This window comes from Anser brachyrhynchus (genome assembly GCF_964034855.1).
Source record: "Anser brachyrhynchus genome assembly, chromosome: 3".
Taxonomy (NCBI): Eukaryota; Metazoa; Chordata; class Aves; order Anseriformes; family Anatidae; genus Anser; species Anser brachyrhynchus.
Window position 1 is genome coordinate 78,966,843 of NC_137696.1, and position 13,116 is coordinate 78,979,958.

At 39.5% G+C, this 13,116-nt stretch overlaps 1 protein-coding gene across 2 annotated transcripts in view; it reads left to right on the forward strand.

Moving 5' to 3' along the window:
• PREP (prolyl endopeptidase) overlaps window positions 1-13,116 on the forward strand; it is a 102,868-nt gene that overhangs the window by 48,188 nt on the left and 41,564 nt on the right. For both annotated transcript variants that reach the window (XM_080587182.1, XM_080587183.1), the window contains exons 8-9: window positions 1,080-1,271; window positions 11,879-12,076. In XM_080587182.1, the coding sequence (XP_080443308.1) occupies window positions 1,080-1,271; window positions 11,879-12,076 (390 nt within the window). The remainder of the gene's footprint in view (window positions 1-1,079; window positions 1,272-11,878; window positions 12,077-13,116) is intronic.

A 13,116-nucleotide genomic window follows, 5' to 3' on the forward strand; every position in this document is an offset into this window, starting at 1 on the left:
TTGAGTTGTAGCTGTAACAAGTATATTACATACCTGATCTAGCCTTGCTTCTTTTTCTTTCTGCTACCCTCTAAACCTATTTCAAAACAATGAAATGTGAATAAATAGTGTAGTCTTTCACTCCTAACTCTAGGTTTAGTCAATACTAAGACTGTGACAGAGAGCAAATAAGTTGAAGCAATTCATATTTGAGAGGTGTGCAAGTCTATTAATGGGTGTGATATTCTAGAAGGTTGATAGGGAAAAATGCAATATCATTCTTGACAAACCTGCAAGTTAACATTTTAGCTAACTGTGTGTAGTCGTTCTTGGTGGTGGTAACAGCTTCTGTAGAATAACATTCCAGAAATGTCATCTCTGAATCGACAGGGAAAGGCTTTATATTTAAATTTATTATACTCAATTCAATTATCATCATTTCTATTCTGTGGGAAATTCTGTGCTTTCAGGGAAGATGGAAAACTTTATGCTTCAAGAAAAAATAACTTTTTTTTTTTCAGAAACAAAACAAAGAATTTCTTTTATGGTTAAGTACTATTAAAAAAAAAAAAGCTATTTAGTAGAATCAAGCTTGAAAGCTTATTGCAGAGTTCTTTGGCTCAGCCGTAACTCTCAATTCCAAGAAATCCATGTAAGTGGGTCTGGTGAGGTCTGTTGCCAAGACCCTCATGCACTCAGCATTTTGGCTCCAGGGCAGACAGTGTGGTAGAAGTGTCTGCACAGTGAATATCTGAGCTTTCCAGCAGCCCCTTAAGAAAGCCGATGAAAAGTCGGGCATGGTTCTGTCAGTATTGTGCATGAGTTTAACAAGAAATTCCTCAAAACCAATATGTTAACATGTCCATGATCTGGCATTTTTCCTCTGCAGCCTATTAAACTGGCCAGTTCTTCACAAGCTCCTAATATTTAGTATATATTCAGCCCTTCCCATAGCTGTACCCCTTCTGGTCAGTGCTCTTGCTGGAGAAAGAGCCTACAGCAATTGTTGGGAAGACTTTGCTCTCAGGTGTTAAAAAAATAAAATAAAAATCTTTTGTTTCTGGAGGTGAAGAATTTGCTCTGTGTGTTTGATCTTGCAGGAATTCTTCATTGGGTGAAGCTGATAGATAACTTCGAGGCTGAGTATGAGTATGTCACCAATGAAGGAACAGTTTTCACCTTCAAGACAAATCGTCATTCTCCAAATTACCGGTTAATCAACATTGACTTCAGTGACCCAGAGGAATCCAAATGGAAAGTTCTTATCCCTGAACATGAAAGAGATGTTCTAGGTGAGAGTTTATGTCAAGTAAGACTCTTCAGTTTTTTTTCAAACTACTTCAGTCATTAGTCTCTTGAATGATCTTGTACAGACCTTGTTACTTTTTTATTGTGTTTAAACTTTGTTTAGGATTTGATATGTTTGCTTGCAATTAAGGCTTGCCCGAGACATGAGAGATCCAAATTCTGTTTCTTACTCTCTAACATCCTGTGTGGCCGTAGTGAAGTCACTTCATCTGTCCTTGTGTTTGTAGGAAATGAGGGGAAAGTATTTTCCTGCTTTGTGTCAATGTAGCAAATGTTTACTAGACAGCCAGGAATTACAGCAAGGGGTGCTTTGTAATCAGAAAGAAGGAAAACAGCAAGCCTAGAAGTGTAGCACATTGAACAGAACTGGTCAGAAACAGGTTTATCTGTTGTTCCTAAAATAAGAGGAATAGGCAACACTTGAAAAAAGCCTTAGGAAAGTCAAAGTGCATGGAATTTTCTGAGTGTAAAAGCAAGTTCAAAACATTCAAAACATAAAAGTTAGATTTTGATAACAATAAAGGATGTGTTGTGATAAATTTTCTGAAATAAGTTTCAGCATTAGGGTGTTTCTTAATCTCCTCATTTTGGGGAAAATTATATTAAAACTTAGTACTTGAATTAGTTTCAGATAATACAGAAAAACCTCCCTTGAGCTATTTTTTTAACAAATGCTTTGTGTACATTTATGTAGTCTATTCTCCAGACAGTGCAAGATATAACTATGATTTATCTGAGTAGCATAATTACAGCTATGCAGAAAGACTCAGTGTTTATTTTTTATTAATCCTTCTTTATACAGCTCCACTCATTCATTGTCTGTTACTTCTCCAGTGAAGAGCTGTTTTTTAGAATGAGCAGAATTCTCTGTGTATATGATTGATAAGTGTATATGCAGTAACTTCTGTCTTTTCTCACTAAGACAAATCTATTTGGCTACTATTTCAAATTCCTCTGAAGATCTTTCCAGGACCTCTAAAAATAATCTCATTTTCTGCAATGTGTCCTCTGATTTCTGCCACAGACTAGGCAGGCTGCATCTCCAGTATGATATAAATGGAGACTAAAGCTATTATAACACAATGTTTGGTCGGTTCTTCAGATGACCAAAAGCTGTCTGGCCAGCCCCTGTCCCATCTGTCTCATATAACAGATTTGGGAGGGAAAATGAGGCACCTGTAGAGCACGTCCTACTCTACTCTGTGCTCTGGCAGCCTCACCTCAAGTACTGAGTGCATTTTGGGGTGCCACAATATAAAGAGGATATAAAAACTATTGGAGTGCATCCAGAGGAGAGTAACAAAGATGGTGAAGGGTCTAGAGAGCAAGATGTATGGGGAGCGGCCGAGGTCCCTTTGTTTGTTCAGCCCAGAGCAGAGGAAGCTGAGGGGAGGCCTCATGGCGGCCTGCAGCTCCCTCACGAGGGGAGCGGAGGGGCAGGCGCTGAGCTCTGCTCTCTGGGGACAGCGACAGGACCCGAGGGAACGGCATGGGGCTGGGACAGGGGAGGGGCGGGCTGGGTGTTAGGGAAAGGTTCTGCACCCAGAGGGTGGTCGGGCACTGGGACAGGCTCCCCAGGGCAGTGGTCACGGCTCCGAGCCTGATGGAGTTCAAGAAGTGTTTGAACAACACTCTCAGACACATGGGCTGATTTTTGGGTGGTCCTTTGTGGAGCCAGGGGTTTGGACTCAATGATCCTCATGGGTCCCTTCCAACTCTGGATATTCTGTGATTCTATTCTACATCCAGAACTGTAGTGATGTTGCAAACAGCTGGGGTTTTGAGTGCAGCCAAATTTTTGCTAAACACAAAAGTAGCAAGCAGAACTTAATGGAAAACAAATCTTCTTCTTAAGATTGTGAACTCTTTGAATCAGGAACAATCTGGATTTTAAATTAAGTACCTTTGAAGCTGTAGGCAGATCATAAAGAATAAGTAAAAGCGAAAAATTACTTCCAAGTCTAGTTTTTGATTGCATACAAATTTGCTGGCAGTCCATGAAGCCATTTTTAGGTTTATAAAGCAATTTATAAAAAGGGACAAAGTTGAAGAATTGACTTGGGGATGGCACTTCCAAATAAAATGGGAAAGAAATGTGATAGGCATGAAACGTTTACTGGGTATGGATTTAACTGAGATGTGGTCTAGGCAGCCTAGGAGCATTAAGCAGTGGCTATATAGGCACTAGCTATATGTTCCTTCCTAGAAACATATCTTTTCTTAACCACAATGTGATATCTAGCTTAACTCCATTTTGTTTTCATTCTAAAGACCAAGTCATATTGAGTTCACATTTGTGCACATATATGTATGTATGTGTATAGAATGTATGCGACACTCCTCAAATGGATTATACGTGGCAGTCTTGACTGTATAAACATAACAAGTGCTGCTGTTAGAGAATCAAAAGTTCGGATAAATGGATTTACTGAGGGCACTGGCCTTCAGACTATAAACACAACAGTCATTCAGCTCTTACATACTTGAAGGCAAACATAATCTGTCACATGAAAACATCCCAGTGACTTTCAGGAGTCTATTATGTTATCATCAGGCTTCTACTGTATTTGAATTTGGAGCCAGAGTAGGCAATCATATGCATGTGTTTCTCTTCAGCATTTTGGGGTGGCGCATAAAGGAGTTGTGTTAAATGAGCAAATGAAAACATCTTTATAAGAAGATGAGTTATAAGTAAATCTCAGAGTTAGTGCTACAGTAAACTTGATCTGTTTACTTGCTTTTTTGTGGGTCACAGTTGCAAATCAATGTTGTATTCTCTGCTCCAAGGTAAGGGAGTTCTATCATTTTCAGGAGTTTATCGCCTGAATAAATTAGAACACACAAAAACCAACAACAAAAAAAAAAGGGCGTTCACACTCAAAGTCAACAAGCAAACCAGTCTCTGTCATTTTGTTTTAATCTTTCTAAGATTTAGTTTGGAAAGACATAATTATAGCAGAAGGCAGTTAATAATTCATTGTCTTGAAAGCCTTGCAGTCAAGGGAATTTGATTTTGTGTGATCCAGAGATGACTGTAATGAAAATCCTTCTGCAAAAGCTAGGACAGCAGTGATTCAAAGGGTAAATGTGTTGCTGCTTGTCCAGTTTTCCGTATGTGGGGACGATTGTTTACCCAGATATACCTAGCTGTATTAGAATTTCATTCTAAATGTTACAGTCAGTGATCCTCTAGGTCACAAACATATCTTTGTACTTTTACTGGAAAATATAGTTACTCTGCTCAAAGCCTCCTATTCTAGCATGATCTTCATTTCTATGTGTTAACGGATTCAGTTTCAGAAAAGCTGCACCATGCACATACAGAAATCAATTTTATTTATGATTAATAAATTAGGAACTATGAGTGATAAAACTCTTATAGTTTCCATTAATGGTGAAAATAAATTCCACAAAGTGTTAAAATGCATTCTTAGGGAACATGCTATAGCTAATGTGATTTAACCAATAAATAAATATACTTGCTTACGAGGCAGTGTGAAGGTCGTTTGGTTTCATCAACATATTCTTCTAAATATATATATTTTTTATATTGACTTTGACAGTTTTGTTTTCAGGACTGTTTAGAAATGAGCTAATTTGGGAAATACAGGGAGGGGGAAACACTTTCCTACAATGAGGCTGATCATACACCTCATTTTACAACTCTCAGCAGGGACTTCACACAGAGTTGAGGTAAATTTAGTTCTCTACTCTGAGAGCTGAGGGGAAGAAATAAATGATACCTATTTTAAATGAAATTTAAAGAAGAGCCTGAGGACATCTTGGTGTACAATGAGACTCATTTTCCCCCCACCTTTGGAGTTTGTTTATAAAGTGTTTTAATTTTCAGGGAGTCTAAAATTGAACCGTAGGTGAGGTTCGTGTCTAATGTTGAGCTAGTGGTTTAAATGACCACAGAGCTGCAAACTGGGTGTGCTCAATTAGTTAAAAGGCAGCTATCAAGCCGTGACTGCACCGTGATCATTACGAGCACTTGGACCCTGGTCCTCAGGTACAGGACAAACCTGTGGTCTTCAGAAAGTTTAATAGTTTTTTTTGAGAGCGAGATGATCACCTCAAAAGTTCCCGGTACCTGTGGAGCAGGGCATCTTGAAAGTAGCAATAACGTGCAGCTTTATCCAATTATATCTGGATATTTATGTAGCTGTGACAGTTAAAAATACAGTAGATCTGCTGAGGAGGGAGGGCTAAGAAATACTAAGTATTCTGGAATGTGTCATAGATCAGGTAAGTGACCTCAACCAATTCCTTGAATCTCAGCCATTTAACAAACATGGGTAAAGCTAGCAATGTTCCTGTACCTTGCAGACATCTGCATACCTAAAACACAGTGCATGAGAGATGCTTCCCTTCTATTGTGGTTTAACCCCAGCAGGCAGCTCGGCTCCACACAGCCACTTACTCACTATCCCTGGGTGAGATGGGGGAGAGAATCAAAAAGGTAGAAAGCACAAGACCTCATGGATCAAGACCAAGACAGCTCGCTAGGCATGGCAAAAGACACGCATGAGCACAGCAGAACAAGGAATCCACTCACTGCTTCCCATCAGCAGGCAGGGGTTCAGCCACCTCCAGGAGAGCAGGGCTCACCCCGCGGCACGGCTCCTTGGGAAGACAAACGCCATCACCCCAACATCCCCCCTGCCTCCTCCTTTCCCCCAGCTGCTGTCGCTGAGCACGGCACCACAGGGTGTGGGACATCCCTTTGGGCAGCCTGGGCCAGCTGTCCTGGCCGTGTCCCCTCCCAGCTCCTGGGGCACCCCCAGCCCCTCGCTGGCCGGGCAGCACCAGGAGCAGGAGAGGCCTTGGCTCTGTGCGAGCACCGCTCTGCAGTGACTGAAACATCCCCGTGTTATCACTCCTATTTTCATCACAAATACGAAGTACAGCATTGTGCACAACAGGCAGTCTTTCAGATTATATTTCATTCTTCTGGGTATAGGTTGTACTGGGAAATGATGAACAAACACCCAGAATCATCATACGTATTTGGAGACAACTATCTTTTGGTGCTGTGGCAAAACCAGGAGAGAAAGTCTGAACTGAGTTGTCACAAAATCGCTAATCCTGAATGACAAGGATGTGTATAGGTGTGAGCAATCCCTTGTGTTTATCTCTGTTGGGAGACTTGTGCATTCCATTACCCTGTGTAGTCTTTTAAAATACCTGTATTCCGCATTGGGGATTTTTGTGTTCAAAGTAAAGCAAATGAAGGCTTGCATGGATGTTCTGAGGAACAGGTGTGAGAACTTATGTCTTAGGGCCCTGAGGAAGTACACTGAGGAAGACAGCTAGCACAGAGGTATGGCAGAGAGGAAGAAATCTGCTGCAGTGCCAAGGACCAGATTGATAAGCTTCTACTGTGAAATGTGTTTTGTGTTTTGTTTTTAAATTTTTTTAAAAATGTGGGTTAGCTCCCATGTTTCCTAGCAACAAAAACTACCCTCTAAGATCTGGCCAAGCTAGATACAGTCCCTCAGTCACTATGGGATGTGGGGAGAGGATGAAGTCCAGGTGTGTGTCCCACTGAGAGTTTTATTCTGCTCCTCTGCTAGGGCTTTTGTGGCTCCATTTAACTCAGTTTACCCTAGAAAAACCTCTATCAGTCACAGATGACTAAAGCCTGCCAGTTACTTGAAGAAGCTTTCAGAAGACCTTGTAGCTTCAGAAGAGCTGGGCCTTCCTGCTCTTTCTTGTTTATGTCTCGTACCAAGAGAAGGTGGAGTATAAAATCCTTGTTGTGTTGAAGTTGGTTGGAGCCTTGCCCTTAACTTAAACATGGTGGGCTGAGGGTGGTGTCTCAGAGAAAAGGCATATGCTCTGAGGGCTCATGAGCTTTTACTCACATGTTTCAGAATGATTCATGCTTTATTCTGTAAATTGCTAATGCTTTACTTTCAAGTCTGCCTGTAGATAGGCTTGAGTGGTGGTTATGGGTCACTTTGAGATCAACATGCATACCTGTTAATCTGCAGGGCGCTGAAACTTACGGTTGCCATCTGTGATGCTGAAAGAAACCCAAAATGGCCTTGCAGGTCTATTTTTCAGCTAAAGCTTTGGCAGCCCATTCAAATGTGTTCTTATTTATTAAGTGGGTGCATAAGCATATTGTACAGAAACTAACTCAACTGTTTCTTCTTATGACTACATAGTTCTGTCCTGGCATATCTTCCACCATCAACATTTCAACCTACGTCTGTCAAAACATGTTTGTACACTGGGACACTTAGCATGCTGTAGCTACTGCTGCAGAAATGAAAGGTCAGAACTGGTATAAGTAATTAAGGTTAGTGGCACAGAGGGCTCAACATTTCAGTGAGGATTCAGTGTTTTTTTCCTAAAACTATTTCATAAGTTTTTAATATGCATGGCATTAGTTTGGCTCTCGCAGTGTTGTTGTGAAAGGTGCCAAAGTAAGCTAGCTTTTGGAAGGTATCAGCGTATGGATTTTGAAAAGGTTTGAAAACTAGACCACTTCTATTAAAGAGATATGGTTGAGCTCAAAGCATTAACAAACAGCTTCTCTAGCCCAAATGTAGCAGTTGAAGAATTTTGTTCAACAATGTAGTCATCAAGGTGGACATCGTCATCTTCTAAGAGAACTGGGCAGTGCCAATGATAATCCTTTACACTTGCTTTTAGCACTGACTAGTGCTTCCAAATGTGTCCATCCATCTCTGATGCTGAGGCCAAAAGGGTCAGGTTGGAAAAGGCAACCATCCACATGTTTGTTATTTAGTAAAATAAATCCCTTGCCTGATGTGGATTGTAGGTATGCTGCAGAACAATTAACGAATTTAGGTGTACCTGAGCTTGAAAAAAAATGTGAGAACAACCCATCTGCCCATTGGTATTAACTGAAAATAAACTGACCCTGTGTGTTGGAGAGTTTTCAGATGGTAAACCTATAAAAAAAATCCTGTGAGTCTGTAGAGAAATTGCTCAGTAAGCAATTCACAGTGTCCAGGATCAGGGTAGGCAATATAGTTGGGTGAATTGCATCCTAAAGGTGCTTATTTCTGCCCATTGTCTGTAAAGGGAGCCTACAGCAATGATGTCAGCCTTAACTTCTAGACATGCGAAGCTGCATGCACACAATCTTAAAAGCTTCAAGAAAGTGCAGAGGCATGCAGGATGCTTTTCTCAGAGCATGAGCAAAACCGGAGAGGCTGACTAGCAAAACAAACTCAAGGGTAGTTGCAGTTCTCAGTGCTGATCATGGGAGTAACAGACTCAGCTTGCGGTCAGAAATAGCTCTTGTTAATAATTTAGCATTGTTTTTGCTTGCTATGTATATAAATGTTGGTTCTTAAGGTGTCTTCTTTTCTTCTGCTCTTTCGTCTGCTTCGATTGTTTTGTTATGTTTTGATTTACACATTTCTATGTAGATTCCCTTACGGGAAGTTTTGGAGTCAGTTAGCAAGGCACCAAACCAGTCCTAACACAGATATGCCAAAGAAGCTGTATTCCTAAATCTCAGAGACAAAAAACATCTCCCGCTGTATTCTCATCTGTTGTTTTCACCTTGCTGAAAGCATTCAATTTGTAAATGAAAGGGGTGGTGATGAAGTTAGTATTGCTGCTTCCTAGGCAAGTTCCATAGCAGAAATCCTCAGGTAAGCCAGGAGCCTTACCCCTGAGCAACTGAATCGTTTTTAAGAAAAGAGTAATATCTCGTGTACTTCAGCTTAATGAAAACATCCACTAAATTGCAATGCTTTGTTAAAAAATTAGCGAGGGATTAAGGTTCATCACAATTTAATTTTAAAATAAAGACTGCCTGAAAGGTATTTTTTGCTGAATCAGAGCTACATGTTATGTACATTTGAGGTAGATCTGACAGTATCTCAATCCATTTTGTGAAACTTTATCAGGAAATTTCCAGTGTAAAACTGGACATTTTAGTCACAGACGTTACTGATAATACTAACAAATTCACAAGACCAAATTCTTACTGCATGATGTTACTGTAGGGATGTTATTTTTTTAATTCAAATTTTTATTAATAAACCAGTTATACATGTGACTGTTGGCAGATTTGTGCAACGACAACGTAATGAATATTTGAAATGACTGCATATTCTCCTTGTGTGTACAGCTAGGAATGGTTCTATATTTCAAAACCTGTAATTGGATATAACAAAGTTATGAAGTTTATTCTCTTCTCCAGTCTCACTTAAGAGGTTTAAGTCACTCCAGAGCAAAAATTACACAGCAATAAAATTTATTGACAATCTTATGTTGTGCTGTATCTTATTATTTCAGGTCATGGCTTCATGGCTGAAATTTCAATTAGTGTTGTACTCTGGGGCTTTGGCTCAAAAATTTACAGATTTAGGCTACAAACTCATGAGGGAGTTGGAAAGCCTGGAGAAAAAAAAAAAAAAGTAATTTCATTGGTGGTCTTTGCGGAGTAGTGTTTGTCACAAATTCATATGGCTAGAAAGTCAGAGTAGTTAAATTTTTCTGGTTCTTCAGGAACAAGCTGAGAGGAAAGCAGACTCCCTGGACCTATTAGGATTTGAAGGTCTTCGAACTCTGGGGGATCATGATGGACCTGAACTGTATATAAAAGCAGAGACAGTTCAAGATGCTGTGCTTTGCAGAGTAATGAGTTTTGACCTACAATTCAGAAAGAGCTTGTTATCCTTGAAGTAAAGAGCACAGGATATGTCTTTGAACTTTGTTCTGAAACCTGAATGCTCGAAGATGCTTTTAATAAGGCTGTGGTCAGTACAACTCAAATCACTTGGTTTTATAAGGCTTTGAGAAAAACGGAAAGAACTGTTAAAATGTGAATAATATAAAATAGTATAAGACAGAAAACGAGTCATTTTTTTCTTGCTTCTGTTTTATTTTGTCTTTTCCTCCTGTGTTGGTATTTTAAACTTCCACACCTCGCAGTGCTACTTTGACACTGCAGTGTGCTCCAGTCAGTCCTGCCTCATTTTTCTTGCTTATTTGAGTCCATCTTTTTTGGTTTTGATTCCAGTAGATAAGACGTTGTCTAATGCTGGTACCCTGTCTATGATTTGGTTTTCCGGTTGCACTTTTCAGGACAAAAGTAGCATATATGTGGTTGGAAGAAGGCAATAACCACAGCCCCACTTTGTGCTACAAACAAACAAAAGTCCCTCCTTCTATCCTTTTTTGTTCTTGACTTTTACCCTTATTTGTATTTTGCCTTATTTGTATTTGATTTGCAAATTAATGAGAAGAATTTGAAATACTTTATTACAAAGTAGGGTAACCAGTTTCTTAAATGACAGAAAGGCTAGGAGGGAGGAAGAGGTTTCAATCTCTCTCCTGTGTGCGTGAGTAAATAGATAGTGTCGTGCCATATTAAGGATCCAAATCCAGTGGTTCAGGAGACGGGAAAGATGATGTGACAAGGTATAGTCTAGGAGAACTGAAGACCTTAAGAAGTCATACACTTAACAGGATAGAAAGATGGGGACTGAAGTGAAATGATGAGGAGAATTGCAGGGAGTCTTACAGAAACTGCCTGGCCAAACTTTTGTTTTTAACCCTAGCTTGGATTTTCCAAAGTAGAATTTAAAAAATTGGCATTCCATGAAAAAGTTCCTATTTCTATGGTTTGGGTTTTTTTCTGTAATTCTTTTGGGGAAAAAATCAGCACGCGAAAAGTTTGGTGAAGCAGCAGCTCTCGTTCCTGCACAGCTGCGCATCTGAGGTCCGCAGCTCTGCAGGGGCTCGGGACTGTCAGGAGAGGCATAAAGGAAAGGAAGTTCTGCAGTGCCATTTGTTCCTGGGTCTGTATGCCAGGCTGAGGTCACTGTGCTGTGTCCTGTCCCTCCTACTATATAGTCTCAAAACTGCGGTTTAAAAACGTGGATTTCTTGAATAAGCAGGTGTTGGTTTGGTGTTCTGTTATATTTTTTTTTGGGGGGGGGGGGAAGGGGAGGGTCATTGTTTTGTTTGGTTTTTGAAAATGGCATGTTTGAGAACATCACAGGGCTCAGAACAGCCCTTTCCTTATACTGAGTAAAGCTTGGTTACAAGAATAGTCTCCTGAATACTGGCGGTAAAACCAGGATGAATGGTAGCCTCTAGGTTCTATACTTACGGTGAAGTACAGAATAACATGTCTCTCTTTTGTTATTAGTTTAGCTTAAGTCTACATCATGATGATTTGAATTCTGCCAGCAATACTTATGGAAATACGTGAAAATTAAAACAATTTTTTGGTGGTCATTTTGTTTGGTCTTTCTTTCATTGAAATATATGATATTTAAGAACAATACTGATGCATAAACTAAAAATGCAGAAAACTCTGGGTTAAACAATTCTTTATGTCTGCATAAATGTAAATCTACATGGTTAGTGCATGTCCAAAGGATGTCAGCTTTTACGGTTGGATTCATTTTTTTGGTTTCAGAAGGCGTTTAAGGCTTTAAGAGTTAAATTTGGTCAATGTCAGAAGGGTTGGTGCTTTTTTTTTTTTTTAGGTATGCTAAACAATTTGAGTCAGCTCTTACCTGATTTGTTTTCTGTTGTGCAATTTATCTGTATTTATTATGTCTTTGTTTTTCTTTTCCACGCTGTGCAGAATGGGTTGCCTGTGTGAGGTCCAACTTCCTGGTTTTGTGCTATCTGCATGATGTGAAGAATGTCCTGCAACTTCATGATCTAGCTACTGGTGCACATCTCAAGACTTTCCCACTAGAGGTTGGCAGTATTGTGGGATATAGTGGTCAAAAGAAGGATAGTGAAATATTCTATCAGTTTACTTCCTTTTTATCTCCAGGTAAGATTTTTTTTCCTCTTATGTATTGTTCCTTTTCCTGGGGATTTGCTTTCTGTTGTTTAGTATGTATTAGGTACATCTAAGATGCAGATAAAATTTGCTTTCCCTCACCCTATGGGCAACCTGAGCACTTCAGCATGTACCAGTGGAGAAGTCCATGATCTGTGAAGCCTAAATAATGTGCCAGCTAACATTTGAGATCTGTATTCAGAAACTACAAAAAACTGTCTTGTTCTGGAGATGAAGTTCTAGCATTCTCATTGCTTCATACAGCAAAATAAAAGTTTACAAGTGGCGTTGCAGTGTATGCTTAGTGTGACTGCTGCCACAGAAGCACTTCTCACCTGAAAAAACAAGTTAATTGTGCAGACAGTGAATCCTTTTTAAAGCTATTCCATGTCCTAAAGCAAAGGTTCCTCTTTCTTCTTCCAGAAAATACATGTTAAATTGAACAACAGCTTTAGTTGGATCTAAGGAAACTTACAAATTTCCCAGTCTTGTCTATATCCTTGTTTCTACTACTTGTTCTTCTTCTACTTGTTTAAGCTCCCACTAGCTTTAAGGATGGCAATTTGGGTTGCATCTTACTTACGAAAATGAACAACCAACTGGAAAGGACTTTTTCTAAAAACAATTTTGAGGCATATTTCTCACTGTATTTCGTAATTCATGTTTTCAGAGATTCTCATGTGATTACTATCATTTAGAGAGAAAAATGAGGGTGTAAAGAGGTCAAAGCAAAACTAATTAAAAGCTTAGAGTCTTCAAAATAGCATAATATAATATAGCTAGATAGGTATTGTTTTGTTGAGGTTAATACATGGATTCTAATTACAGAGAGGGAAGAAGGAGAACTAAAGTCCATTGCAAATAGGAATATATCCTGAAGGCCATCTTCATTAAGATAGCATAGGCCTGTGTTGAGAGTTTTCCTTATCAAAGTGGTATTCGTTCCCCTACTGTTACATTCCATTTTTCCAAAGTGGTATCATTCTGCTCACTGAGTATAGAAATAGGTAGGTTTGGCATGACTGTAATGA